General features: G+C 35.9%; 2 protein-coding genes across 3 annotated transcripts; both read left to right on the top strand.

Annotated features, from left to right (window-relative positions):
• Positions 1 to 2,310: 2,310 nt before the first annotated feature.
• Positions 2,311 to 17,140, top strand: LOC132306794 (mitochondrial ATP-independent inner membrane protease subunit 2). Its single transcript, XM_059804366.1, has 5 exons — positions 2,311 to 2,488; positions 8,246 to 8,418; positions 14,095 to 14,278; positions 16,528 to 16,634; positions 16,728 to 17,140. Exons 1-5 carry the CDS (start codon positions 2,417 to 2,419, stop codon positions 16,807 to 16,809), a joined length of 618 nt encoding a protein of 205 aa, XP_059660349.1. The 5' UTR covers positions 2,311 to 2,416; the 3' UTR covers positions 16,810 to 17,140.
• Positions 17,141 to 19,655: 2,515 nt separating this feature from the next.
• LOC132306793 (rho-N domain-containing protein 1, chloroplastic-like) lies at positions 19,656 to 25,957 on the top strand. 2 transcript variants are annotated; one of them, XM_059804365.1, is made up of 3 exons: positions 19,656 to 19,821; positions 21,505 to 21,766; positions 24,578 to 25,957. In XM_059804365.1, exons 2-3 carry the CDS (start codon positions 21,742 to 21,744, stop codon positions 25,660 to 25,662), a joined length of 1,110 nt encoding a protein of 369 aa, XP_059660348.1. In that variant the 5' UTR covers positions 19,656 to 19,821; positions 21,505 to 21,741; the 3' UTR covers positions 25,663 to 25,957. The 2 variants fall into 2 exon arrangements, with proteins under 2 accessions (XP_059660348.1, XP_059660347.1); XM_059804364.1 differs by lacking the exon at positions 21,505 to 21,766 and having other exon boundaries at positions 19,657 to 19,821.
• Positions 25,958 to 26,650: the final 693 nt, after the last annotated feature.

Here is a 26,650-nt window from a genome sequence, read left to right as displayed (position 1 = left end):
TTGAAAATGTGCTACAAGACAAATCCGACTCACAAGTAGTATAATTTTCAAAACGACGGGAGTTCTGTATAATTTTAATAGATTTCGGAGGCATAAATTGGGTTTTTTTTTTTTTTCGTTCATTGTCATGTAGGGGTACAACTTGGGTCAGGTAACCCGAACCCAACCCAAGCCTAGCCCGATTTTTCAAGGGTCTGGATAATCATTTTTATAATTAAGGTTGAACTTGGGTTGAAAAATCTCAATCCAAATTTAATTAGAGTTGGGTTTGAGTTAAAGTGTTAGCAACTCGAGCCCGAATTATAATATTATTTATATATATTTTTTTTACTTTTAAATACATTATATATGATATTTAAATTATGCTTACTTTTTTGTTAAATCTAGGAGAATTAATTTTATAAAAATTTGTTTGCAATTTATTAAATATCTACAAAAGTCTTTAAACTTTTTCTTGTTTTAAGAGTAATTTAATCTAAAACTAATTCAAAATCATGTTAAATTTTTGATGTAATGATTAGTCATATGAGTAACCCGAATTAACCCGAAGTTTTTACTCGGAATCTAAGCTAGAGTTGCAAGCCCGAATTTAAAAATAGAATGATGGGTTGGGTTTGAGTTGAGTAGTTAAGGTTGAAGATATGATTAGAGTTGGGCTTGGTTTTAGCATTTCATATGGTGGGTTGGGCTCAAGTTATACTTCAAACCCGCCCAATCCGCCAGAGTTGCATCCCTATTGTCATGAAATACATGCCTTTATATGAGGCCGTATAAGCTCTGTTTGATTGAGGGGACTTATCGATCGAAGAGACGTGGCTACCTACTCCGACTCAACCGGATAGGAACAGGAATGCTGGGATGGAAAAGGATTGTTGAAAGGACAGCTGAAGCGAGTGATCACTCTGCATTCGCCCACACATCCACATGCCATTATCAAAGACCTTGTAGTCTAGTGGAACTTTATCACATCTCGAAAGAGAATGCTGGGCATAAATTGAGTTGAATGATTTTGAACTCCGACTAAAAAGGATGGAATAAAAGTAAAGTGGTTTATAATATTAAACGAAAATAAGTTTAAAAAGTGCGCAACTTCTGTACTTTCAAACATAACACAAGATTAAAGAAGAGTGACATTATTCATTGGCGTTGCAATTTCTTATTTTATATTTCTGGTCCCTTTAATCTCTCATTCACACTAACAAGTATATTGTAACGGGTGGACGCTTACTCATTTATTCAAATTCTCAAACTGTTGGGTGCATACCCATCCAGTTATACGCACTTCAACCTTTGTTTAAATTCGATGTGGGACAATTCCCACTTGTAACATTCTCCCCCACCTGAACCTGTGCAATGCCCTACTTCCGGTCTGGCCACTCTGCCTACTCGGGGACCAGACCTGAATGGCCTCCGGACTGGGTGCTTGGCGTGACACCGAATTAAGGACTAATTTTGACTTTGAAACCAGCTAGGTGGACGCTTATCCATTTATCAAAAAGCTCAAATTGTTAAGCAGTGTGCATACCCACCCATTTATACACACTTTAATCTCATCCAAATTCGACGTGAGACAAGTCCCACTTGTAATATGTATCCATACATAAGTAGGTTGAGGCAAATTCATTACTATGTACTCTAAGATAAGGACTCCCCATACTTGGGAATGGCTAAAACCTCTTTTAAGTTTTAATTTCAAACTTCTCTTTTACCTCATTGCAATTGGATATTTGTTTGGGTAGTTGTCTTGCTATATTTTTTGATTAAATCCACAAAATTCGTCTGTATTTTCGTATATACATATAATCATATATTACTTTTACCATTTGTACTATCAAACCAGCCTTTACAGTGTGTATACTTTAATGATGTAGCACATCACACAAAATACTAAATATACAACCTAATATATATACATAAAAATAATTGTAAAGTCAATTTTAGATTTATCACGATCCACATAGCAAATTTAAGAAATAAATCAAGAACATTCCAATCCTACTAATTAATTGAAATCGGATACATAACCAAGTACGATCAATTTAAATTGGTTCGACTTCATAAATAAAATTTAGTTAATATTTTACTGTAATACCATAGTTCGGATTGGTTAAAAAAATAAACTTCAAATTACTCAATTTGAATGATAAAATTTGATTTTTTAATTCCCTAAAAAAAAAAAAAGCAAAAAAAAACATAAACAAAAGAAAATAAAAGAAAAATCAATAGTACTTCACTAATGTGTAATTTGTGTTGGTGCTTGGACCGGTTACGCCAACGGGGTGGTAGCCCATAAATGACTAAGAAGTGTGGTCTGATCAGAAAACACAAAAGAATTTAAAGGGTTTAAGAAAAAAAAGGGTAGCTGAAAAAGAAGCTCTCTCTATACACACTGCCGGTGATAGATTCATAACTCGCGATGGTCTCTCTCTCCACATGGTGCCGATACATAGCCCACAAACTCGAGTACTCCGTCTCTCACAGCTGGAAGGTTCCCCAAATCCCTCTCTCTCTCTCTACACACACGCGCACACACACACAGACACACACACATCTATGTGTATAATTTATCTGCGATTCATTATGGTATTCCCAAATTGCTCCATGTTTTTTCATTCCTCACATGATTAGCAGTTATTTCAATTAGTTTATTGTCAGGGTCAGTTTTTTCGCAGATGTTGTGAATGGGTTTTGTGCATTCATGGATATATGTTCAAATGATTTACTGGGTCTTTGTGGATTTGTATGAAAAACAATTCTTATTGTTATTTTTTTGATTAATGAACTGAAAGAATGTATCTTTTCGTGTTTTGCACTTTGTGTGTGTGAATTTTATTGGGTGTCTAGATTTATCTAGTCATAGGTTGTTAGGGTTTCACTGTATCAATGTATATGGACGTGTGAGGAGTCCACTAATACCACTGCATTTGTGATTATTGTTGCATTATTTACTTTATTGGTGCAACAATAAAAGCTACAGTATAGTGATGGTTTACTGTGTATTATTGGTGCATTATTTACTTAATTATTTGTTAGTGAAACATGAGAGCTCTCGTTGTACCGAAGTAAAGAAAAGAAAACAGCAGCATGAGACTTCTATTTTGATGAATTATCATTTCAAATAAAAAGTATCAAAATATGAATTAAGATAGGAGTATGAAATTTAAGAACAATAACATGTAGGTATAATGAAATTGTGGGATTATTTTGGAATTTGATGGATGAAATGATGCAATTCATATCTAATCATGAAAACATACTCATAGTCTCATACAAGGTGACTTTAATGGGCATGTAGGTGTTGATCAAAGAGGATATACATGAGTTTACGGAGGATATGGTTTGGGAAAGCAAAATGAGATAGGTGAATGACCTCTAGAATTTGCAAAAGCATATGATTTAGCTATACCAATTTTTTTCCCTCTCTAAAATGAGAAGAACATTTAAAAGTGGAAGGAATAAAACACAAATTGACTATTGTTTACACAAATGAAGAGAATTAGTCACTTGCAAGGATTGTATGGTGTTCCCTGGAGAGCTCACAAACTACATTGAATATTAACCATATATTTATTAACAGGAGGATCTAAATATAAAAATGAGAATAAGCCATCAGAACATAAAATGAAAAAAACTAAAGGGTAGCAAAGTGGTAACATTTAGAGAACGAATGTTAAAAGTGAAGCAACGAAATTGGAGTGATAATATAAATAACTTGTCGTTATAAATGACAACTTATATTAGGAGTATGACAATGGAAAATTTGGGGGGGAAACAAAAAGGAAAAATTGAAAAGGAAACTTGGTGGTGGAGTGATGAAATACAATAAATACTACAAAAGAGAGAGAGTTTCAAAGAATGGCAAAAGAGTAAGCAATAGGAGGATTTTAAAAATTATGAGAGATTGAGAAATGAAGCTAACAAGAGAGTAAGTAAAGCTAAAAAAAAGTACTAAATGATTTATATGCAAAACTAGACACAAAAGAGGATGAAAGGCTACTTATAAATTGACAAAGAATAGGGAAGGGTCAATTAGAGATTAAAAAAGGGCTAGCCCAGTGTAAAAATTCCTGTAAAAATTCCTACCATTACAGGGCTAGCCCAGTGCAAGAGGTTCCCGCCATTACGTAGCTTTACCTCCACATACAAAGAGGTATAGATCAAATTAGATGTCTTAAAATACAGACCATAAATATTAGTTAAAGATAATGACATATTAGCTAGATGAAAATTTGCTTTCAATACTTTATAAATAAGGAATACCATAGAGAAGAAGCGGAAATTGTTAATGTAAGAAAGGTAAATAAAATCAACAATAAGTAAGTAGAGGACATACTTAAAAAGATGGGAAAGAATAAGGCTGACCCAGATGACATACCTATAGACTATAGAGGCATGAAGAGGAAAGATAGGAATTGAATGATCAACAAATTCATTCAAAAAAATTCTAAAAGAACGAGCGATGGCAAATGAGTGGAGGAGAAGCATAATAGTACCAATATAAAAAAAAACAAAGGAGATATGCAAAATTGTAACAATTATCGAAAACTAAATTAAATTAACGATTCATACTATGAAACTACGACAAAGGGTGATAGAACAAAGATTAAGGAAGGAATCAATTAGTTGAGGAGTGTATAAATAAGCAAAAAGATCTATATCTAGTTTTCATAGATTTAGAAAAAACATATGACAGGGTGCCAACTGATATAATTTGGTGGACTTTACAAAGAAAACAAATTTCTATAAAAATGATAAATATTATTCACAGAAACTAGAGTGCACACTACATTTCGATAGACTAGTGATTTTTCTATAAATGTGGAATTGCACCAAGGGTAAGCACTAAGTGCATATATATTCACAATGATTGTAGATGAAATCACAAAAGACATACAAGAAAATATTCCATTGTAAATTTTGTTTGCCGACGACATACATAATGCTATTGGATATTTTTAAAGAAAATTTAGTAATAGAATGAGATATGTGTGGGGATTGTGTTCTTGCTTGTAGGTTTCCTAGGCTTTTCAGGATCTCTTCGTACCAACATGCCATGGTTGCTAACTGTTATCATCTTGATAATGGAAGGTTGACCTGGGACATGCAGTTTCGTAGAGAGTTCCATGATTGGGAGCTTGCGGAGGTTGTTGAGTTTTTGGCCCTGCTGTACAGGCAGGAGGTGGAGGGTGCAGGGATGGATGAGATGGTGTGGGTGGGCTCACCAAGGGGTCTGTTTAAGGTTAGGGCGTTCTATCTTTTGTTGTCGGTGATCCCAGGTCATTCTTTCCCTTGGAAAGCGATTTGGAGGTCGATAGCTCCCTTGAAGGTGGCCTTCTTTGCTTGGCGTGCAGCCCATGGTAGCATTCTCACCCTTGGCAATCTTAGAAGTAGACGACAGATCGTGGTTAATTGGTGTTGTATATGCAAGAAGTCGGAGAAATCAGTGAATCATCTCCTTGTTCACTGCCCGATGGCAAGGGATATTTGGTCTATGTTTTTGGTTGCTTTTGGCATGGTTTGGGTGTTTCCTAGAACCACGGTGGATTTGATTGAGGCTTGGAAGGGATGTCTTGTGGAGAGCCGAGCCAAGGTTGTTTGGAGGGCCACTCCACTTTGTCTTTGGTGGGGTTTGTGGCTTGAGAGAAATAGGAGACTTTTTGAGGGCAAAGAGACTCCTATTTGGTCTCTCAAATACACTATATTGCATACTTTATTCTTTTGGGCTAATGGGCGGAATTGTAAATATTTGGGTGATCTTTTGGATTTTGTGGATAGCTTAAAGCTTCAGTTGTCGCCTTTGGCCTTTTTTTGTGTATTTCTTCTGGAGCGCTCCCCTCTTGAAACTTTTTACTTATAAAAAAAAAAAAAAAAATAGAATGAGATATGTGGAGAAATGCACTAGAATCAAAAGGTTTATAAATTAGTAGGATTAAAACTGAATATATGGAATGTAAATTTAGCAAATAGTTGGGTGCTGATAATATGATGATCACACTTCAAAGCTAAGGATTATCCACAATAATCATTTTTGGTATTTAGGATCAATAATACAAAAGGATGGTGGGATAGATGGTAATATATAATTAGTAGAATTAAAGCATGTTGAACAAAATGGTGACAAACTAGTTGTTGTTTTCTGTGATAAAAGAATAAGAAAAAAATTAAAAGGGAACTTTTGTAGAACAACTATTAGGCCAACTATTTTATTTGGTGCAAAGTATTGAGCTTTAAAAAAGAGACATGAACAATGACTATGCGACATAAATGAGGATGTTAAGATGGATGGCATGAGTGACTAGAAGAGGAAGAAATTAGGAGTGACACCTATTAGTGATAAAATAAGACAAAGTAGACTTAGATAGTATGGATATATAAAGAAGACCTATAGAGGCACCGGTAAAAGGAAGAAGACTATTTGCATAGGAGGTAGGAGACAGAGATGGCGACCAGAAAAAAACATGGGATGGAATTATTAGAAATGGCTTAAAAAGATTAAATATTATAGGAGAGATTACTTATAACAAAAAAAAAAAAAAAGAAAAAAAAAGAAAAAGAAAAAGAAAAAAGAAAAAGTAAAAGAATGGAAAAATAGAATTCACGTGGCTGACCCCACTCATATGTGATTAAATCGAGGATGGTGAAGATGATGATTTTGCATTGATTGCTGTCAATAAGTCTGTATTTGGTGTTTATTTTGATCCTTTCAGATGAGCTCTCTTCTTATACTCCCCACTCAGCACAAGCTTTAATCCTATTGAAATTAATGATGCCGGGTATTTTGACATTCTCAGAGTTATTCAAAACTGATGAATGGAATGACAATGGAAGTTATAGGTTTGGCAGCGCTGGGTAGAGATCAACAATATAACAGTGTCTTAGAGAAAAGAGTAAAAAGGGCATGATACTGCTATTTCAAACATATTATGTAATCATGAAGCAAGCATAAAGATATGATAACTTATTGGATTTGTTTGTATCATTTACAAGTTGTACAATTTAAGTAACGTAGAAAGCGTTAATTTCATTCAATTTGTTAGGCTTCTGATGCTAGCTATCAAATTTCTCTTCCCCTTTAATTTCCCTTCCTTTTTCTTTGACCAAAAATAAATGTATAAATATTATGATATAAATGGGATGCCACGTAACATGTCAAGTGGCATAATTTGGAGAGTTCATCTTCCTTGGTTTGGCATTTTGCATCTTCAAAATTTTCTCTAAGGGGAATCCCATGAACATGAGGAATGGAAAGATAGGATTCATGTGGCGGGCCCCAAGTAGTTGGAAAAAAGGCTTGGTGGTTGTTGTTGTAAAATCCCATGAACCCAAAGAATATAGCGTACTTGTTGTGTTTGCTGATGACCTTTGAATTTACAATTTTTTGTTATAGTTGTTGGAAATGGAATAGGAGATATTATTACTTTTTAGTTGAAGCAAAAAGATGTTGCTTTTGGAAGTATGAAGATTTCCTTTTCTTCATGTTGCTGCCTTCATGATTGTAATCAACACATGACACTTACCGAGACCAATGGAAGTATGGTATCACATGACCACCACCTCCACCACCAATATCACACTTGCTAAGACCATGTCCACAATCAGCACCACCACAATACCTCTATCAAGGTGTGCCACCAGCGTAGGTGTCATCTTCTTTGCAGTTTTAGCAAAACACTACTGCCACTGTTGTCATCATCACAACTTCACCTGATTTGCCATTTCTGCTTCCATCTGGAGCTCTTTGAAGCTACTTCTTCCATTACCACTCCCATCTGGTGTCACACCATTGCTATCATTTTATCTTCAGTACTACTCCTGTTCCTTGAATCCACAGATGGTTACTTTCTTTGATAAAATATGAAAATATAATTATTAATCAATTACTTTTCTATTCTTGGTAGACATCACTTCTCCTTTTCACCCCCTTCCTCACCTAGGAAGGGGAATTTGCAAATTTTCATTTTCCATGTAAAAATTAATCATAAATTAAAGTGTAAGTATTAGACTCGAGACATTGTGACTGTATTCCGGAAATACTAGCCTCAAATGTAAATTACAGGCTCGAATCTGAAGATGATTGTTTTATTTGTTTTTTTTTTTTCCGCCGCATTTTTTTGTTAATTCTTCTGTTTTAACTTTTAACTTGTTGCTGTTCCTTTATGAACATTTATAGTTAGGGGCGGTGGGTACTAGAAGTTTGAACCGTTTATCTGGAGATTGTCCTGACAGAAACTTCAATTTGTTGCAGAGCTATAAACGAGGCCATATCACTGACAGAGAAGTCGGTGACGCAGTATGGAAAAGTTTTTTTCAAGGAAAGTTGACATACCTGCATTGGAATAAAGGAGAAGAGATGGCCCCAACAATAGCAGGGCAGGGGGGAACTCTTCTTGTCCGGAAATTACCCGCGGCAGATCCAACGTAATTTTTTCAGTTAAAGAATTTGCAGAATTATTTAACTTTTCCTATGCTTTTTTTCCCAAAGCGGATATGTTTTCACTTGTTGGACATAATGTCACATCTATTAGTATTGACTATATGCATTATTCCTTCATTATTATGCTAAAGTTGAAATTCTTTTTTGTATGACATATTATGTTATTATATAGTCTCTCTCAACATAAAAATGAATTAGCATTGGCCCCTCAGATGAGTTTCAATTGAGTTGTTACAAAAGGTTGTGGATCCTCAAGTTTAGAACTGTGGTTTTGAAAATTACATACTTCGCTACTCAAATATTTGTAATCCAAGTTCACTTGTTTGATAGTTTCATTTAACCAGTATGATGACTAGCAATCTTAGTTTATATTTGCTTTCATTTTTGGATTTTGATAAGGATTCATGTAGGTTGTTCCCAATTTAGTTGCAATTGCTTACATGACACATAGCAAATACTTTTCAGACTAAAATTGGGTGTGTTATCTGAAAAAGTTTTATCTTTTACTTGTGGATAATAATTGAATTTAAGTGCACCCATCCACTTTGTTCCTTCTTTTTTTCCTTCATAAATGGTGTTGTATTGTATTGCTCAAAAATATAAATGATTACAGGAGCACAGAGGGCATACCCTCAGAGAAATAAAGATAAAAAGGCAATAGACAATTTTCCTAACGAAAAAGCCCATTTCCAATACAAAAGAAAAGTATAAAGCTAGAGACTATGGAATAATATCCTGGAGAGAAACATTCTGAGCTTCAATAACTTCCATGAGGGCAATCCTTGCCACTGTGTCATGTGGGAGACTTGTGGAACCATGCAACCTATTATTCCTCTCTCCAAATGTGCCATAACCCAGCTGCAAACAAACTTTGAAGAGTCCTTGAATTCCTGTAGAGATTATCCATCCAAAGAAAAAGATCCCAAACAGAGTCAACCTCCTCAAACTGGTGCAAATTCTATCCAAGTACCCCACCCATCCAAGCCCAAAAAGCCTGGGAGAAAGGACAGGCAACAAATAGATGATCAGTGGTATCACAGCTATGTTGACATAGGGAGCATCTAGGAGCAAGATAAACCTTCCTTCTCTGCAAATTACACATAGATGGCAGCCTATCCAACAACACAAACACTGCTGTAGTGGACCACCTAGGTCTTGACTTGCCCCAGTACAATTTATACCATTGAACCTCTGCATCAACAGACCTGACCAGTGTTGTTAAAGGTGTGCCTAGGCGCGAGGCTCAAGTTTAGCGCCTGTTGTCATCCCAGGCTCACTGATGTTTATTAGGCACGCACCTTGGTTGCGCCTCGTCCTATTTATGAGGCGCGCCTAGGTGTGCCTCACTGATATTTGTTTGAAAAAATATAATTGTTCTATTTCTTAAGCCAAAAAGGGTACTTTTGGCAACTTAATAAGCAAAAAAGAAAGCCCATACATATGATAGAAGGAACTTTTGTTCAAAAGAATAAAAAAATAAGAATGCCCAAGAGTCAAAGTGTTAACCGAAGAGCGATAGAATGAGATTGTGAGACGAAGACGAAGCCCTAGTTGTAGAGATGAACGACGAAGACATGTCAATTCTCTCTCTCTTTTTTCTCTCTTCTCCTCTAGATCTCTCCTCTGTTCTTATCTTTGTCTACATCTCTCTCTTCGTCTAGTTCTCTTCTCTCTCATGTCTTTTTTTTTTTGGCTCTGTTTTTTCTTTTCTTTTTTGCTTGTTAACATTTTTTTTTATTTTTGTTAACATATTTATTTCTTTTTGTGCTTTGTTTTGCCATTCAAAAAAACACATTTTGCTTTGCCTTTCAAGAAAACAAATTAGTGCTTTGTTTTATGGTTGTTGGATGCTTGTATAGTTGATAGATTTACTTTTTTATATTTGATATTAATTTTTAGAATATTGATATGACTTATGAGATATGAATGTTATTACGGTAGTTTAAATTTTCAATTGTGCGCCTCACTTCACTCAAGCACGCGCCTCGCCGTGCGCCTCGCGCTTAGGCTCCAAAGGACCTCTAGTGCCTTGGTGCGCCTTGGGCCTTTAATAACACTGGACCTAACACACCTCCAAGCATATTTGAAAGAGAATTTCCCACCATCCCAAATCATTTTATCTTCAGAATTTTTGATAATCACAGACTGTAGATAATCTCTGAATGGAAAAGCTGTGAATTCCAGACCCCATTTTGAATTAGAGAACTCAGAAGAGAGTTTCTGGGGAGCTGCAATCTTTGAGCCATTCTGTGACCAAACCTGGCAGTAAGAGTCTGGCCTCCACACCAAGGGTCCTTAAATAATTGAATTGACTGGCCATTCCCAATCTGAAAATTAATCTTTTGCTGCATCAATTCCCTAACTGCCACCAAAGATTTCTATATAGGTGAATTAGATTGCCTAATAAACGCATTCCAATAATTTACTTTATTCCTTCAATCTACTTAAGTTTTTACAAGACAACCTTTTGCCTTACCAACTGAAAATTTTATCGTGGATGAAAAATTTATGAAGATTATTGTCAACTTTATTTCCTTTGGATATTTTATATGTGAGTTTTATACAAACTATTTATGGCTCAATGCAGAACCTTATTGCCAGTCCAGCCTATTAGAAATTTAATTAATTCATTTAGCTGCTTATACATTCATAAGGATTCACATTTTCTAAGTTATTTTATAATTGAATGCTTATATATTTTTTGCTGAATTATATATTTTGCACTCTTCTTCAAAAATCTGCTAATTTAGTTGCTTTTGTGAATTCGAGCATCTTTTTAGTTCTAAAAATGGTTATGATGGTAAGCTCATTATTTATTTATTTCTTTCTGGCAAAAGTGTCAACTAGTTTTAGCTGGTGAATCATATTGGTAATAAAACCACATGCTTAGGTTCCAACCTCCTATGAAGCACATGTCTCCACTTGCTTATAAGAAACGAAGTGTTCTCTTTTATCATTTTAATCCAGTTCAAATTTGATTATCTTTATCCCCGGTTATATGCACTCAATAGCAATGCAGAATTTCAAATTCGTTTGTGTTCATCTTCTGTTATATGCACTCAGTAGCATTGCAGAAATCAATAAATTCAATGTGGATCCAAATAGGAGTTTCAAGATACTGTTTGAACAGTCTTATAGACTTGTGATTGGCTTGTACCATCTGATTTCTGTTGCTGACCAGATGGATAGCATAACGCGTGTTAGTGTCTATCATTATCTCTATGATGTGCTCTCCCCTTTCCATACTGGGATGGTTAAGTAGTTATACTATATATCGGGTTTACAACCCATTATGTGGTCATTTGCAAACTGACATTTTCTTTTTAAACCGGTCTTTACTCATTTTTGCATACTCAGATTGTTGTGGTTGTTGTGCAATAAAGGTTTATACTGTGAAAACAGTGTTAATGCGGGGTGCGGAAGCTATTAGTTGATTTTAATTGTGATTAACTCCTTTAATGACCTAGATCTGATTATTAGGTCAACTTACTCAATTTACGATTAATTAAATTATATGATTAATTTAAATATCCACAATCATAAATATAAATACTTAAAAGTAAAGCAAGTTAGAGTTAGAGAGATTGCACCAGGATTTTTAGTGAGGAAACCCCAGTTGATAATGTACGTCAACTGCTTGTATGGGAAAAACCTCGTGGACTATGCGGTCCAAAGTAAACCAATCCACTATGTTTGAAACAAAGTACACTGAACTTTGACTCTGGCTCACACCTTATCGTTTTACCAAACACCAATTGCTGACAATTCTCTGGCTTTGCGGCGTCCCGTCCAACAGCAACTTGACCTCAGGCTTATGCTTGATCTTTGCAGAAGAGTAGCAGGTAGATCAAACAACACTCCTCTAATGCTCCAACCCTTTCAAAGTGTGATTGCTTTTACTTCTGTTCTTCAAGATCTGAACTCAATGTGGAAGATTTTGACTTTGGACAATTTGAGAAAGAGAGGCAACATTATTGTTAATTGGTGTTGTTTATGTAAAGCTGATAGTGTATCCGTGGACCACATTCTTTTGCATTGTCCTATGACGTTTGATTGTTGGAGTTTTATTTTTAGTTTGTTCGGTGTTTTTTGGGTAATGCCTAAGCACTCCGCTCAATTGATTAACGCTTGGAAAAGGTGTCCTGTCAAAGAACAAGCTCGGGATTATTGGAAGATTGTTCCACATTGTGTCTGGTGGTGCTTGTGGCGTGAGAGGAATAACAGATCATTTGAAGGAAAAGAATCGTCTTTAACTACTTTAAAAATTCATATTCTTCGTTCTTTATTCTTTTATGTAAGAGGAAGTGCATGTTCATCGATTGATGATTTCTTTGATCTCTTGGATTCCATTGGTCCTTAGACCTTTTTTCTTGTATTAGGGACACGTTTCCCTTTTGAACGTTTTTCTAATATATTATTACTTATAATAAAAAAAGATCTGAACTCGATGTAGAAGAATTAAATTCTGCTTTTCATTCGGAATCTCTGAATCTTCAATATAGCTCCAATTTCGATGAGATATAGAACAACACTACTAAATCACTCATGAATATATGCGTGTGCTCTCATAAATAAATTCAGAATAATCAGATTTGATTTTTTGAATTTTCTCTCTCTAAAAGGCTTTTTTAAAATATAAAATTGATGTTCCTTAAAGCCATGAATAAACCTAGAAGACTAACAAGGTTTATATAGGTTTAGAATGTCCTAATCCCTCTGAAAATATGAAATTTTTTGTGCATAGGACTTGGAAAGAAGTTGGGATCAAAAAAGAAACAATTAGAAAAAAAAAACTGAAAGTTCTAATGCGGCAGGACTTTTGGAACCGGTTCCCAAATCTTGGTACTGGTTCAAGAAGGTCAGAAGCCTTTTCGACGCACTTTGGCTACTGGTTCCCAACTGTGGTACCGGTTCAAGAAGGGCAATGAAGAACTCTGCTGTGAACCAAGGTGTGGTACCGTTTCAAGAATCCTCCTACCGGTTCCCAATGGACAGAAGTGAAATCTCTGTTTCCTTCAACCTTCTAAACTCCCTAAAATGTTCACACTCACTTATATACCTTCCTAAAGCAGTGTTCTTATCATCCCGGACTGTAGTAAACCATGAACACTTGAACTTCTTCAAATCCGCATCCGATCTTCAATCTTTGAAATTTTGAACCGAAAAATTACAACTCGATCGGACTTGTTTTGACAACGAAATTAGCCAATTATAAAATATATCTCACATATACCATATTGACACTTAGTACACAATGCAGTTTTATCCAAATTTGGTGTCGTTCCATCAGTTTTTCAAATAGTTGTTTGGTTCACTGGTCAAAAAAAAAAAAAAAATTTTTTTTTTTGGTTCACAGGTGCTGAATTTGTCTTGCTTACCAAATTTTTGGAATAGTGTTTGTCAATTATCATTGTAGATTCAATGTGGTGGTACATTTGATCCTTTTGTTGAATAGATAGTAGTGATCATGACTTGTTCCATTTCAGTTTCACAAATTTAGCATCGTTTCTTTATGGCATATTCGGATCATTTTACTGTACATCCCTGATTTAAGATTCTTGTATGCCTTGTTGAAACTTTTGGGCGTTTGGGTGGTGGTGCTGGTAGGGTGTGCCTGTGTATATCCAATTGTTTCCTGACTATACCCTTGTTTGTCACAGGCGTGTTTTTGTTGGAGATGTTGTGGTCTTGAAGAACCCTGAAAACTCAGATAGCTATCTTGTTCGAAGATTGGCTGCCATTGAGGGTTATGAAATGGTGTCTAACGATGAAAAAGATGAGGCTTTTGTTCTTGAAAAGGATCAGTGCTGGGTGTTAGCTGACAATGGAAGTATAATACCCAAGGTATAAGTCCTATCTTGTTTGAAAACTTAATCATGTTATTCTTAAATTATATTTTTGGTGCCTCCTCTGTATTGACTTGCACCTGTCCTCTACAAAATTCTAGAATTTTATTTATGGTCTGATTTTTAAGAAAGAAATAAGCAAAATGAAATTAGCATTTGTGAAACTTCTCTGCTGCTTATACTGTATAAAATCATTAGTGTCAATGAGCGTTGAATGTTGAGAGGATCATATACTTGTGTCTACTACATACACAACCACCGCCATCCAAAAAAAGAAAGAAATGTAAGAATAAAATATGAATACTTTATTAACAAACATCTATTCAGTTTGAATATTGTCTTGAAGATGCATTACATGCTCAGAATTCTTTTTGGCAGATCTAGGAACCCATTTAATCTCCACCTCCAAAGAAGAGAACAAATTCGAAAAACTCTCAAAAGATGACAATAGCATCAAGGGCCAAGAGATCGTGATCTAACCATCCCACCGCCACACTGGAGTCACCCTTAATCAGACAATGATGCAAGTTCAAGGCAGACATATTTACGAGATCTTCCAAAAGGGCGCAGATGTCAGCCTCTATTGCATAGCCTCCACATTTTGGCCTAGTGAACTTTAAATTATTTCCCACCAGCATCCACGAGTATAACTCCAATGCCTAACTGCCTCAGATTACCAAGCTAAGTATAACTAACTCTGATGCCTAACTGCCTCAGATTAACAAGTGAACAACCATCAAAGCAAGGCAATTAGCTTTCTTCTGTACTTCCTATTCTGCCTTGCTTTATGAGGAACCATGGCCTTCCAATAAGCTTTGGCCAGAACGGAATGGAGAATGATTTGACATATTTTGAAAGGTAGCACACAAGATTTAGAGGAAAAAGAGCAACTGGATTTTAGACATCAACATCTCTCCTCCTGAATAAAGATCAAAGATCTACCTAATCAAGAAGGGGAAGTACAGAAGACAACCCAATTGTTTTCCTATTATTCAAATTAAAAAAAAGTTGAGTTCAGACTTCCAAGGCGTAGGATGATATGAATCATAAGGTCAGAAATAGGAGCATCATGAAGAATAATAATCTGAAACGATGAGTAAATTGGAAGTATGGTCTCCTCATTATAGATCTTCCGAAAACAAACACTAGATCCATCTTTGGGAGTGATCCTAATATGATTTGAGAAGTCGGGGTACTGTTTATAGAGAGCCTTACAAGGACAAAAAAGAGTTCCCTCTGAAGCTAAATTTACATCCCAAATTCCCAATTGTTATCCTGCAAACAATATTGTGACCACCAAATGTAAAACCGAGCTCTGTTCTTTAGGACATCGTCATAAGCATTTATCTTATAAGGTTTTATCTTCAAGACTAGATTACACAACCCTGATCCACCCTCATTTTAGGCCTAAATACTGTCTCCCAGTTAAATCATATGATCTTTATGGGACTCCCAGACCCCAGACCACAAAACTCTTTCTGAACCATCTTTAAAATATTGGCAACTGAAAGAGTTATCCGGGTGTAAAAGCATTTTCTTTTTTGGTTTTAAATTACTATTTTGTGGACTCACAAGTTCTCTCTTGGCTTATTTTATTGTTCTTTTTTTCCCTTTGTGAATCAGGGTAAGTATGCATTAACAAGGCAACACTGACCAATGGGTATCAGGAATTCTATTATATGATTTTTCTCCTAATCTTGGGAATTCTATTCTATGATCTCATATTTAGGGCCATCCTCCTTCCATGGATATCAGCAACATCAAAGCAATGAACTTGGTTGCTAGAAAAGAGAAAAATAATTAACTGAATTTGATAAATTGTGTTATATCTATTCTATAAATTTACGAGTCACTGATAATTGTTCAATAAAATATGGTATCCAATGGGGATGATGAAGCATTCAGTATTTCGGGTTTGTGATCCAACAGTCTCAGCATGTATGGGAACACCAAAGGTATCTCAAAAGCTAAGACCAAGACTCTGTCATAAGCTAGATGGAGAGTGCTCTACTATCTAACATACAGATATAATATTTTACTTCTGCTAATTCCGAATCAGTTTCAGAATGAGACAACCTTTTGCATTTCAACTGTCTCTACCTCTGAGGCATGGGTGTAAATGCAAATCAGTTAGGTCATGCTAGTGCTTGGTATGTGGGCAATGCTTGATTCTGTAAATAATTGGCAATTGGCATACCTGATAAGCCTTTTCTTCGTCTCCCTCTTTTCTCCCATTTTTAATTGCAGGAAGCCAATGATAGTCGAACATTTGGCCCTGTTTCCATGACAGACATAGTTGGCAGAGTCATATATTGCCTGAAAACAGCCGTTGATCATGGTCCTGTGCAGAACAGGTGAGCTGATCACATTTAATTAACTCAATGCATTTTCAATTTATGTCAATAAAATATTGTGATGATTTAATGTGGTGGTGTTATTTTTACCAGTCATTTCAGCATGCGGAAGGATTCACCTGTGTTGGAAATTGAATTGGATGTTGATGAGATGGCAAAAAGTCACAAAACGTAGATGGTACACGCAAAGTAAAAGCTCCGATTCAATTGGTCTGTGTGTGTGTGTGTTTTTCTTTCCTTGCACATTTTCTTTGTCAGACCATTTTTTTGGTCAAGGACAATAAGAGTTTGGGATCGTCCCAATGTTCATCCATCATGGATGGCGTGGTTTATTTATCATTTTCCTTCACCAGATTTGGCCTGATAATTGGACTCCCTTTCCCTCCCCCTCTCTATCTCTCTATGTGCAGTTGGAAAATTTGAAGCGGCCTGTATCAGATTTTGTGATTAACTGTATTTAACATCCCTTTCGTAGTCTGAAAACTTGCAATAAGGAGTTCAAGTAACCGAGTGACTTAATAATTTGCTTGTATGGAGGCCCTAGGCTTTACTTTATTGCTCTATTTAGCTTTCGTTAGCTTTCAGCAATCTGGTCAGTGTTTTAATTTTGGACTATTCTTAGGCTTGATTCATACTTGCATTTATGCTTGTTTGTGCTTGGGCTGAAATGGGAACTTACTGATCCAGTGTAAACTCCCCGGTCTAAGGCTGAGATTGCTGACCCAAGCACAGGGGCTAGGCTTTAGGTCGGTGTTGCTGCATCAAATTGTAAACAGTTAACACACACACACACACACACACACACTAGACGGCTTTTGTGTAGGTGATTCTGCATCCCACCCTTAAAAGTATAGTTTTACTTATCGGCAGGTGAACCATCCTTTCCCTGAATTAAATTGGTGCCCCCCATACCACTACCACACACACATACTGTAATATATACAGTTTCCCTGAATTACTATGCTATAGAAATTGTAAATTGGTGGCTTTCAGCTTTCTTTAAACTAGTTTCTGGTGTGAGATCTGTTGGTTAATTGCCAATGTGGGGCAGCGACCAACCTTGTAATCACCCAAGTTCACACACGAGTGTGTGCGCGCACATATTTGTAGGTAAGAACACACGCTCAAGTACCCACCGTTCTCGCATAAACACTATTGTTTCAGTGGAGACATGAACCCTCCACGAAATACCATTAAGGTTCATTTTTGGACGAACAAATTCATTTTTGGCAAGTTGAGGAGGGTCAATCCTAGTATAGAATTGAAATTGAAATCTGTGTAATGATGGATTGGATTCAATTGAATTAGACACAGTTGCAGAACTCAGTTTTTTTTTTTTTTTGGGAGATAGTTTGATGCTCGCATTTGAGCACAAGACAAGCTTGATTAGGTTTAAAATAGAACTGATCCAACTTTCCTTTTTGTGTCTTCCTTTACAGTGACACCTTGTACTTCTGCTATAAAGTGTTTAGTGTCATGTACTCGTAGTTTTTTAGCTGGCCCTTGTCGCATGATGTCAAGTGCCATGTAAACATGAAATCATCAAAAGTTGATTCAATATTTCACATGAAAATACATCAGATTCCTTGTGCAAAGCAGATGCTCACTTCTAGGCTTCGTGATACACACACACACACATACGGGAGGACACATGGGATTAAAATCCTCTCCTGCGCAACTGTGCATATGTCCTGGCCAATAAGGAGAATTAGTGATACACTATGAGAATATTGAGATGTTTGGCCTTGCGTCCCAGACATTTTCGTAAGGTGCATCTAACATTCTTCTCACTGGGAGGGATCAAAATCCTCTTTTGAACATATTCAGTCAAACGGAGGAACTAGGATCCTGTAATTTGATACTTTTAATAGTTTAATTAGAAATGAAAATTTGTAAGGGAGTATAATTTTTCATAACAACCTGACTTCTCGTAAATTTTTTTAATTAAAAAATCAAAATTTTGATCTTTATTTTATTTTTTAAAATGAAATTTTGACAATTTTCTTTTTTTTCTTATAAGGATCGTGCATTCTGAATCACACATAACTATACAAAATTAGAAAATGATTCTTGTTCCAAATAATTGCAGTGAATTGTTAGACTTATTATTTTAATTGGTCAATTATACAATAAATAAGGAAGTGGAACTCATCACTTAGTTGTATTTGATATAAATAGCCAATTAAAAATTATTCAGTGTAAGTATTACTACTTTTCAAAATTTACTTTTTTTATAAATTACTTTACTTTGTTTTAAATTTGCTTATCGCTTTAATTTATATCTAATGAAAGCGGACACAGATGTAGTGTCCATAATTACACATGCGGAAGCAAACTTCTTTTGTCTCTAAGGATGACAATTTGTGTTTGTGGGTTATAATTATATTGTCAAGTATTCTACTGAATTAGTCAACCCGAATATGACCTATTAATACTAATCCAATCTCTTTATTAAACGGATTAGACATGCTAACCTGTTTAATGACCCATTTACCAAAATTAAACATTATATTATTTAGATTATTTATAATACTCAATCAAACAATAAATATTATAAAAAAAAATATAAATTAGTTAAAGAGTTAATGCATATTTTTGTTAGGATTTATATTAAAATGATCTAGTTGTCCATATCAATTGGGTCTAAACTATTACACAAGTGATATTAGCACAATTATGAAACTTTTAGTTAAACAGGTATAAGCGGATTACATGTGTTGAACTCTTCGACCCTAACACGACAAGATTAATTAAACAGGTTAATCGTGTTTATCCGTTTAAGATTTAAACCCATTTAAGATAAACTCAAACCTGTTTATCTCATGTTGTGTTCCACTTGCGTTGAATTTTGTCACCCTGCATGTCCACGGTCTTTAAGGAAAAAAATGTTTCTAATAAATTTCATGCATTAAAAACCGTTAAAAAAAAAAAAAAAAAAAAAAAAAAAACATTTTCATTCATTTCACTTTCGTTCCACTTTCACTCTCGCCAACCAAACAGACCATTATAATTGGCGACACACACCTATAATACGTATATAACAAACCAAAACAATTTTGTGCGTCTCTTCTGTGAGCTGTGACTGTGAGTGAGAACAGCATAAAATGCAAAACCGCCTCTAAATCTCATTTCGTACCAACTCAAGCAATGTCTCGAGCAATCCATCTTGTCACCAAAAGCGTTCCAGGTACAATTAGGGTTTCGTTGATTTTATTTCATTTTCAATTTTTAGTTGTCCAAACATTCATAATCTTGAAAATTTTACTAGTACGGCATATTCTTTATACCTTTCAGTCCACTTTCTCTCTCTAAATAATCTACCTACTGAAGATTGTTATACATGTTCTTGAAGCCCATTCGCTGGTTTCTTTAATTTTTTTGAGGATTTTTATTTTTGTGAAACGATAAGGTTATGTTCCTTATTTATTTAGACAATTTTTTTTTTTTTTTCTTTTTCAAATGGGTCATGAAAGTTGTGTCATTTTCTAGAGATTATCGCTTTATTGGGGGAAATCTAGAGTTTGGTTTACTGAAGTTCAGTAGTTTCCTTAGGTTTGTGGCGTGAAATTGTTTGCCCGTACACATATATACATATATAATACGTGTATGTGTATATTTGTTAGTGCAAAAAATCTATGGCGAGGGCGCTTTCACTGAGCTCGTGCCCTCGTAGTCATTGGATTGATAGAGGCTGACCTCAGACCCTAGCCATGCTTGATTTTAATTTTAAGATTCAGTTAATTGTAGAGTATATTACTTGATTGGACTTGAATTCTGTTTTCTTTTTGCACCCGGTTTGTTGCGAAAATTAACAGAAAAATGGCAGAAGAACGCTTGAAGAACACAATCAAGAAACACAGAGATTTAAAAATGCATCATTTTCCCGTTTAATGAAATACCGGTGGGGATTTTGAAGCAAGCCATAGGTGGGAAGAGCCGCCAAAGTATATTTTATCAAAACTTCCCTAGTTATATTAGGCATCTTGCCTAGAGGAAAGCTAGTACGAGACCAATGATTTGAGTGATACGCCCCAGTTTTTTTTTTTTTTTTTTCAAGCGTGGAAATTCCAGGACCAGAAGTAGCAAGATTGATTCCAAAACCTGAGTTACGTCCACAGTGTTACAGTTACAGAGAGTTCAAGATGATACATATACCACCGCACCCACTAGGGCTACATGACAAGTGTGAAAAATACAATAATGCCCCCAAAATTCAGATTGTGGGCAAGTCTCTAACCCCACCTTTCTCCTAAGGTAGTCAATGAGAGGTGTGATGTTGTGGCTCGAATTTTGTTTTGGCTTGGCACGCAACGTGGTCCAATTTCGACCCGAAAAATGAGTTTTGTGTGGGCAATTTTTTGACCAGCTTTCTCTTGCAGGTCTTGGACCATGGAAAGGACTCTCTTGTAGCCTAGGATACAAGGGCGTTTGAGAGAGAGAGAGCGCGTGCTCTAGGGTTTTGGGGGCTAAAACTTGTAATCTTTTGATTTCTGTGTATTGAAATCTTTCATCAAATCTTCACCGTGGATGTCGGCTTACGCCAAACCATGTAAATCTTTGTGTGTGGCGTGTTTCCTTTTTTGACGTAATTTTTGCTATGTTCTTGGTTTGTGACGTTTGTTGTAACAAGAGGTGAGAGCTGTTGTTTAACTTCAACATCTGCAAGAAGATAGTTCTAAGAATATTATTGCCACTAGACTAGTCCTCCATAGGGTAACATTAGAATCTGAAATTACTACTAGGAAGTAAAATAACCCTGAAGCAGACTACTTGATATATGTAGAACATATAAATGAGACATAAGTTTTATTTATTCTACTCGTTGAGGTACATAATTTGCTAAGAGCAATGTAAATGATTTGTTTTGCAGTGGTGAGTTAATATTATATTCTTCAAAAAAGCTGTCAGTGGAAATGAGAAGCTAAAATGCATGTGAAATATTGTTTGGCGGTCATGACAGCAATAAGTCAGATGGCATGCCCTATTCTGCGGGCTAGTTAGTCGATAGTGCAGCCTTTGCCTCCTAGGCAGTAGATGCACTTACTCTCCTGTGGAAACAGTGGGGAGGGGGTGAGGCAAGCTATACCTACTGCAAAGGTAACGCGATATGGAGGAAATTGTCGGGTTGTTAGGTTGGGCCCCTTACTTAAGCAAGAAAGCTGAAAAAGGACTTGAATATCTTATTCTTCTCCCTATATATATATAAATTATGCCTTTATTATCCGGGGGCTTCAAGGTGGAAATGTACTTTACTCCCCCAAGTCCCCCTCAGGGGGAGACCCTATCCCCCACAGTCCCACTTGAGATTCTAGTAGTCTATATGACATTTTATCATCTAGACAAGAAAAAAGAGCACATGTGCTATCTTTGTTTTGATCAAGTGTATTTGTAAGATAATTAATCATCAGCATCATCTTGGCTAAATATACATCCCATTTTTTGATAGATTAGTTGAGTGATCCATAATAAACGAGCCTCTCAATAGGCAATGTGTATGCACAGATCCATGCTTACATGTTGCACGGCATGCTGGAAACTCAATTTAAATGGAAAATCTTGAATATTATTCTTACATTGGACATATGTGCATGGGAGTGCATGTGTTGCACGGCATGCTTGAAACTTGATGTAAATGGCCTTTCTAGACAATTAGTTTGATTTGGGACTTTTTAAAATTATTATTCCTACGTTGGAATTGTTAATCTTCAAGGGATCAGTCAGTTAAGTAACTACGGGAGAGAAAAAAGCTATGGACAGACAACCCTTTATGTGCCCATGCACGCATCTTTGCATGCAAGGGTGCATACTTGTTGCACTTGCATGGCATGCTTGAAACTCAATGTAAGTGGATTTTCTAGACATTTAGTTTTAGTAACTATGGAATCAGTCAATCTGTTTGAGTACATTGAAATATTATTCTTACATTGACAATTCTTAATTTTTAAGGGATCAGTCAATTAAGTAACTATGGAATCTCTACACAAGTAGCACAACCAATACTAATAGAATTGAAATTCTTACTATCTAAAGGAACGTTAAGCCTTTCAGATTGGTTCGATCGGCTTCCGACTGCCGGCAATTGGATTCTTTGAAGTTTGTTGCACGTTTGGTTAACTTGACCAGAAAAGGCCCACGAAAACTTGGTGTTTTGTTCCACATTTGGTTAACTGGTCCAGAAAAGGCCCACGAAAACTTGGTGCATATAATTATTGTCTCGCAATAAGAACAGACAGAATTGGCTGCTATTTTATTGATTATTCTAGCTTCCGTACCCATTAATTTGTTTAATTTTTTCTAGAGATATAATTTGATAGAAATATTTATCTATTTTACATATTGAAGTACTACTTCTCTGAATATCGGTTCCTTAAATTACATGTGTTACCAAGAAAATAATAGTTGGGAATATAGGATTTGGAAGTCACAAGAGATGCGGTGAATGTTACTAAAAAGATTGGCTTTGGAGGTAGGAATGCTTTTAAGTTCTTTCTTTTCTCTATAATAATAGCAAACTGAACTATTGACTTTGCAGTGGTACTCTCATTTACAAATTTAGGACATCCTAGAACTCTGGTTTTGGCTTTGAGTTTAGCTATGCAAACAGACAACCTTTTAGTTAGGGACTTTTGATCTGCATTTTTGAAGTACTTTTATTTATTACTTATTTGCTTTTGAATGCAAAACTTTCATTTGTTTTAGCTGTTGATTATTTGTTGAGCTCCTAGCGTACTCCTGAAGACATACCTGTACAAACTAAATTTATTGAAAAACATGCTCTAGTTTATTGTTGTTTATCTTTTTAGGATGATACAAGGGGAGTATTTATGAGTTGCAGTTGCTAATCTTGCAACACTTATTTCACATGGAAGCACATATGCACAAGTCTTCAACATGAATATGTAGTGTCTGGGCGTATGATACAGAATAGCACTTTGAATTTATGAGAAGATTAAATACGAAGCATATAATTTCCACTTTTTCTTCATAATTATCCACATGGACGCAAACAGATTTTTATTTTTTGGGTGAAAGATGGAAAATTGTAGAATAACATGTAAGCCCTGAAATGTAATATGTAAGCCCTGTAATGTTGTCAAGATGCATGAATTAGTATTTAATCATAAACTTTTAATTTTTTTAATATATTAATTAAGGAAGTTATTGGAACTAATATCTAACTAAAGATCTGTGTAACAAGGCCAAGAACTTATGATGTTTCAGGTACTCTGCGGAAAAGAATATTTTAGATTTCTTGCCATGTCATTCCAATCCATTACCTTTTTTTTTTACTGCCAAAGTATTTGTTGAGAATTATAAGTGGAAGTCAATGTACTGTTGGGTTCTGATCTTCTTCTTGCAGATCACATTTATCAATGGTTTGATTACTCATATTCAAAATTTCCCTGTCCTCAAACTGCGCCTACTATTTTCTGAAATGTAACACGTAAGCCCTGTAATGTTGTCAAGATGTATGATGTGCTACATGAATTAACAATTAATCATTAACATTTATTTATTTTTATATAATTACTAAAGAAGTGATTGGATATATACTACTAAAGAACTGTGAAACAAACTGGTTCAAGCTTTCTATACTATAGGCAAGGATATCAATCTGCTAGTTAGCATCCCTACGAATCATTGCAGGATAGTCTTCTTCTAGAAGGCATAGATATAATGCCAAGAGCTTATGATGTTTCAGGTACCCTGCACGTGTTGCCAGAAACAATATTTTAGATTCCCTGCCATGTCATTCTAACCCGTTGCCTTTTTTTCCTGCTAAATTATTTGTTGAGAATTATAAGTGGAGGCCAATCTACTGTTGGGTATTGATCTTCTTCTTGCAGGTCACATTTATCAATGGTTTGATTACTCATAATCAAAATTCCCCATCCTTGCACCATGCCTATAATTTTCTGACTATGGATCCTGGTTTTTTGCAGGTTACAGTCCTTCAGATGGCAGTTGTCTCCCCTGCTCAGGAGTTTCTGGAAGAGCCGTCAGTGTATCATCTAGATCTTTCTGCAGTGAGTACAAAGTTGTCAAGGTTGCTTCACTTAAAAGCACTTTCAGGGGGACGTCTTGTGTGTGCAATGCAAGTTCTAGTGGTCACAGAAGAAACCCAGACTTCTCAAGGCAAAACAAGCGTGGATTCTCCAGGAACAGAAATAGGCAAAATGAAGAGAGAGATGGCTCTGAGAATCTCGAGGAATCTGAACTGTTTTCATCAAAAAATGGGCCATTACTTTCCCTCTCCAGTTCCCCGAAGTTCCAAGCCACATCTACTCCAGGTCCAAGAGAAAAGGAGATAGTTGAACTATTCAGAAAGGTCCAGGCTCAACTTCGAGAAAGAGCAGCTACCAAGGAAAAGAAGAAGGATGATTTGCAAAAACGAGGTAAAGAGAGTGAAACTGTTGATTCACTCCTTAAGCTTTTGAGAAAACATTCTGTTCAGCAAGGAAAAAAAAGCAATAGCAGTAGGAGCAGCAGAGACTTCATTTCGGACCAGGCTAGACCAAATGGTCCACTTAATGGAAAGAAAAGCACAAGCTTCTTTGATTCAACTAACACGAAGAAAGACGAGGACCAAGAGCATGAGTCCCCATCTTTTAGCAGACCGGTATCAAAGTTCCAGCGTAAATCTCCTGTCCCTCAAGTCAAGTTGCAGCCCCTTGATTCTGACGAAAACACTGTCAATTCTGTTCCATACACAAATTTAGATGGGAAAAGAGAGAAGACTCATCCTGATCCTGGAATTGAGCACGTGGCTAAGCTCGAGGTAGAGCTTGAGCCTGAGACCAGTTTTTTTGATGGGGATGAGATCTCAGAAGATGAAATCATAGATTCCGGTGAAGTTTTTAATGATGATGATGCAGACGAAAATGCACCAACTGAATTTGGGGATTTAAGTGTAATGAAGCTGACAGAATTAAGAGCACTTGCGAAGTCTCGTGGCATGAAAGGGTTCTCAAAGCTGAAGAAACGCGAGCTTCTGGAGTTGCTAACTGTGGGTTCAAGTTCAACCTGATTCTCTGACGCATCAGAGTCGAAATCAACAGACCAGTTTTTCATGTTGAGATAGTCTTTACATGAACCTTTTTGTTGCCATAACAATACGTCTTTTTGCTTTAATTTACCTAAGATTTAAAGTAGTGTTGCTAATCCTTGCGAAGATTTTATAGCAGTAGATTTTATTATGTTTCTTTTGACCAGTGCAGGACTCCTTGATGTGCTTTTTACCTGTTGTAATTTTTCATTTTTCCTTGCCTACTCTTGATCAACATTCATGTTTCTTGGTGTCTAAAATTGCTCAATTCAAAGTCTTTGAGGTGTCGCACAAGGTGAAAGCGGCCTCCTTAGCCATCTAATGTACAACATAATTGGAGTAGAACATGTTATGAATAGTCTTGATTATCACTGATTCCTCGAATTTCCTGTTTGTTGGATGAATTAGGATCCCCTTTGCACCTGTGGTGATCCTATGCACCGAATTGGTTTCGTTTTGGTGCATAGGCACGGAGCCCTTTGTGATGTGCACCGAAATGACACCGGTTCGGTCATGTGCCGCCTTTGCACAGGAGGGGATTCTGGTTCTTAAATGAAATGAGTCTTATTGATGTCAATCTCGTTCAAGGTTATCTTTCCGGATAGGGTGTTGCCCTAATTTTTTTTTAAGTTTTTGCAACAAGAATGTGGTTAGGGTTTATGAAATGTACCTGCGCCCAATCCTTGATGTATTACCATCCTGAACTACAACATGGCATTTATCCTATAAACTTTAAAGCCATTTAGGTGGAAAGCAATGCTCAAGTTCTACGAGTCATAAATGGTGTTTTAATTACTATCATTAGGATCTGGATATTCTTTAACTTAGATGCCTATAAAAAGTTACGTAACCAAAACTGAGTTTGGGCGTTTTGAAGCCAACATCTAATGAAACAAAACAGTTGGAAAGGCATGTGCTTGTTTTTGTTTTTAGGATCATAAAAACTTTTTATCATTTAGTGGGAGATTCA

The sequence above is a fragment of the Cornus florida genome, unplaced genomic scaffold (genome assembly GCF_030987335.1).
Source record: "Cornus florida cultivar Cherokee Brave unplaced genomic scaffold, ASM3098733v1 CherokeeBrave_3.0.0_Hap2_Chr05, whole genome shotgun sequence".
In the NCBI taxonomy this organism is placed as follows: Eukaryota; Viridiplantae; Streptophyta; class Magnoliopsida; order Cornales; family Cornaceae; genus Cornus; species Cornus florida.
Note: the sequence above shows the minus strand (reverse complement) of the source record. Positions and strands in the feature narration are given on the sequence as shown.